This window comes from Stegastes partitus, unplaced genomic scaffold (assembly GCF_000690725.1).
Source record: "Stegastes partitus isolate 25-593 unplaced genomic scaffold, Stegastes_partitus-1.0.2 Scaffold1169, whole genome shotgun sequence".
Classification (NCBI taxonomy): Eukaryota; Metazoa; Chordata; class Actinopteri; family Pomacentridae; genus Stegastes; species Stegastes partitus.
Genome location: NW_007578900.1, coordinates 131,598 through 136,020, shown reverse-complemented (window position 1 = coordinate 136,020; position 4,423 = coordinate 131,598). Strand labels below are relative to the sequence as shown.

General features: G+C 41.5%; 1 protein-coding gene across 1 annotated transcript in view; it reads right to left on the bottom strand.

The window, feature by feature from the left end:
• adgrl4 (adhesion G protein-coupled receptor L4) overlaps positions 1 to 3,445 on the bottom strand; it is an 18,045-nt gene extending 14,600 nt beyond the window's left edge. The window contains exons 1-2 of the mRNA XM_008296937.1: positions 3,322 to 3,445; positions 1,761 to 1,910 (exon numbers count right to left, since the gene is read on the bottom strand). Of these exons, the coding sequence (XP_008295159.1) occupies positions 1,761 to 1,910; positions 3,322 to 3,367 (196 nt within the window). The 5' untranslated portion in view covers positions 3,368 to 3,445. The remainder of the gene's footprint in view (positions 1 to 1,760; positions 1,911 to 3,321) is intronic.
• Between the last annotated feature and the right edge of the window lie 978 nt (positions 3,446 to 4,423).

The window sequence follows — 4,423 nt, the reverse complement described above, 5'->3', positions numbered from 1 at the left end:
TATTTATTACTGTAAGTGGACGTAACTCATGGGCCCTCTGCATTATAAAGCATCTACATTAACATCATAATAGACAAAAACTGATCTTTTATTATCCTTATTATATATATTTTTTATCCTCATATCATCCGTTTGTTTCCTACTTTACCCATCAGATGTGCCAACAAACGACAGATTAAAGCCTGAACATGTTCTGGAAGCTTCTGTCCGACACACAAACTGCATCTGAGCCAAAGTGCAGGTTTACACTCAGTCACTTGTTTCCTCTTTGACAGATGCATTAATGCATTAATGACCCTCCGAGTGCAGATTCTGGCGGCACAGAGCGACGCTAATCCTCCACCATGAACCTAAAATCACGCCGTGCGTCACGGCTGCAGCGACGCTCGACGGTTCCTGACACGAACATCTGTTTCCCAAAAACCAGCCGTCCATTAAAGAGGAATTATTTGGTGGGATTATTCCAGAATAACAATCACATACGTCTTAAAGCAGCTTTGCCGTAACATTTCTATCACACAGACATTTGATTTTTTTTGCGGTTTTAACGTTATTCTGGACTGATCGTGCACCCTGGTGTTGCTCGTTTGTGTTGCTTTGTGGCCTCTGTTTGATTCCTAGATTCTGTTTGAGCCTCACAGGGCAGCCGATCCGGACGCCGCCGTCGCTCCACAAAGTGCTGCTCCAGCTTTTCTGGCCGGCACCACGCCTCCCGTCGGCGCTTTATTGGAAGTGACCTGCTGAGACTTTCCGCTGTTGTGTTCTGTTGTCTGGACGTGATGAACGCTCCCCTCTTCCTCTCTGCACCTTTGTGCACCAAAAGCTGCGCGATAAGGGAAATCCTCTGCTCTGATGAGCGAGCCGAGGAAATACCTTCCAGAACACACGGGACACTCGGCACACGGGTCACAAACATGTCAGCGAACGTCCGCTTTCATGTCCACATGGCTGCTCGTCTTCAGAATCAGGGTTTGTCGTTAAAAACGCCGTTAAAATCCTGCATGAAATCACTTCTAAGTTCTGTAATTGCGTCTCCCAGTTCTGTTATTAGCAGCCGGGCCGTTTAAAAAAAAAAAAAAAAGGCCCGGTTTTAAATCTGGACCTACAGAGCGGCTTAATCCTGAACCGCATTGTTCGCTTTTTATTTGAAAATCATGCACCGCCGTGTTTGTGTTGCTCACATTTTCATTTACTTTTGTAAGCTGCACTGTGATTGTGATTCGACTCGGTCCGGAAACAAAAAGGGCTCCAGGAATTCTAAACAGCCTCCCGAACCGCAGCCCGGCTAACAATGCAGCGGCGGCCATTAAAAACGCTGCTAATAGAAGCTGCATCCAGGAGATATTATTATTTTTCTCTCCTTCCACCTCGCAGTGTTTTCTTTGTGATTAACTCTGCAATGAGTCAATTACCTGCTTTTCCAAAAGCGCCGAAAACACAAACCGAGACGAGGAAGCGGCTCCGGTGACGTACCGTCGCTCCCTTCGTTCTTTAAAAAAAGGCCAAATTGCATCATTATTAAGCGCAATTACGGGAATAAAAAATGTGTTTTCTTGCAGGTCATTTGTTTGCTTCTGCGTCTATTTTAGGATAATTGCAGATAAACGGTTCCTTTCTGATAAATGTTGAACAACCGGCTCACTGAGAACCTTTCAGAAACACATACGAGTGCAAACGTTGGTCTGAAACTTCTCCTTGAGTGATGGGAAAGCAGAATCTACAGACGCCTCCTAAACCTGCGTCCCTGTTAATGAGGTCACCTTTGCAGAAGGTGGTTCCGTCGCCGGTGTATCCGTGGTTGCAGAAGCAGGCGCTGTTGGATCCATTCAGGGCCTTGCAGGTCGCCAGCGGGTGGCAGGAGTCACAGATGTCAGAGAGGCTGCACGGGTCCATGAGACTGGAGAGCCATGCTGAAGACACACAGAGCAGAACATTAGTGATGCCAACCAGGGAAACATCTGCACATCTTCTAACAGGAACAGCTTCAGCAACAGAATCCACTCAAATACAAACACAACAACACAAGCAGCCTTGGAAATAAATATTAGACCACTGTGGGCTTTGATTTCTGTCTCTTTCTTTGCTGGAACGATGCTATAATTTCATATTAATGTTGTTATAAATAGCTGCTTTGATGGTTCCAAGCCAGTTAGCATTAGCTCGCTAGCAAGATGGCTGACGGAGCGCTTTTTTTTTTTCCTGGTCATTTTTGGTTTTAAAAAAGCAAGATTGACAAGATGCCAAGTTTTCTACTTTATTCATTTTAAAACTTTTACTTTTTTTTTTAATTTTTATTGTTAACGACTTGTTGCCTTGATTTTGGTTTAAAATGGAAAATCAAAAATGGGATTCTGCCAAACAGGGAGAAAAAAAAAAAAGCAAGCTGAGTTTCTACTTAATAAATAAATAAATAAATGAATAAATAAATATTATTATTATTGTTTTTAAAAATTCTTTTATTGAAAAAACTGAAAAAAAACAAAAACAAAAAAAGCCGAGTTTCTACTTTAAAAAATGTTACCAAAAAATTGGAAACAGGAAAAAAAAACAAAAAAACAAACAACCTGAGTTTCTACTCTAAATTAGATTTTCATTGTTAATGGACACTGAAAAAAAAAGGAAAAAAATAGGCTTGTTTTAAAAAATGTAAACATTAAAAACAGAATTACATCGAACCAAAAAACATCTCACTTTGTTAAATTAGATTTTCATTGTAAAAGGATATTGGGAAAAAGAGGGAAAATGCTCTTTTTTCTCGTATTTGGTTCAAAACAACAAATGTGATTTCACCAAACCAAGAAACAAACTGTGGTTTCCATTAACAAAGGGTGAATAAACAGGAAACATCGTCCAGTTTAAAACAACAACAACAACAACAACAAACCTGTTATCTTGATTTGTCATTTTTGCTATTTTACAGAAAACCTGATTTTACTTTAGTTCCTAAACAACCTTCTTTCTCATCCTACAGTCGTCTTCATGTCGTCATGTTTGACAGATAATACTTTACATAACCGGCACAAACTCACGGCAAGAAGAAGCTGTAATTATTAATAAAACTCTATCAGCCTTATGGAGGCCTGTTGTGTCGAAGCAGCTGGTTTAACAATAACTTCCAAAGCTGATGCACAAAAATCCACCATAAGTACTGAAAACATGTGAAAACATCAACCACAGACTCTAAGTTGAGTAGAAATGTTGCGTCAGGTCCAGCTACGCCTCCTTCACACACAATCTGAGCTAAAATATAAACCTCATCCACACCAACACACGTACAGCAGCCACCAGGCCAAACACCTGCGTGAAGAAAAGCCCACGTACCTGTCAAAAGTACGAGTTTCATTGGTGACCGGAGCAGAGACTCCATACCGGCGCTGAGCCTGGACTCTACTTCCAGCTCGACTGCGGGGGGCTGGCTGCTGCTGACGTACTGCGTTTCCTTGCATCAGGTTTCCTGTTTGCCTAAACCTGGCCCTTCCTGTGCTGATCTTTAATCTGCTCTCAGGAACAGGCAGCAGGTCCGTCCAGCCTCCGGCACGTCGGGCCTCGCTTTACCCCCGACACAAAAGCACCCCGAGCATCTTTCAGACACTTTTTATTGGCCGAACCGTAGACGCTGCGAGCCGTGTTGCTGCTCTGGAGGCCAGCGGGCCATTGTTCTCCCCAGAACCCCAACAGCAGGCCGAGTAAACAGGCCAGAACAACAGCGGCTCGGCTGAAGGACGGCCGCCTCCCTTCCGCTCACAAGTGTACACAAAACCAGCGACACATTCCAGCAGAGACCATCTCAGAGTCCTCCAGGATGAGCTCCTGACAGCCAACAAGGCTCTGAATGAGGTTTAGAACGTGAGAGAAGCCGATGGTGGAGGGCAGAGTTCGATCTATGTGGGTTTACTGGTGGTATGTTACTGGAAAGGAAAACTGAGAGGAAGGAAATGTTGGTTTTTATTCTCATCAGTCTTCAAAGTCTTACTGAAATTCATTGATTCTTTGTCCGAAGTGTTTTTCCACCATGTTGTGTTTATAAAGAGCTGCTGAAAGGCTGCAGACTGGAAGAAAGAGTCTTTAAAAACAGGAAAACAAACCATGTATAAAAATATTATAACTTATTGATGTGGATATTATCTACAGTTTGTTTATTTGTACTTTCTGTGATTTTTTGTTTTGTTATTTTCTGTAATTTAACAAAACAGGGAAAATCCAAAATTCAACAGTCACTGCTTAACTTACGTAATTTTTCTTCTTTCAAATAACAACAGATGTCTTTAAAATGGCTTTTTTCTGATTTAAAAAAGTAAAAACATTAATTTTCTTATCAAATATCCTATTACCATTTATAAAAACACAGATTAATTTTTGTTTTTTACATTAACATGCAGATCAACTGTTTCTTCCTGTGATTTTAAAAGATAGTATTTGTAAT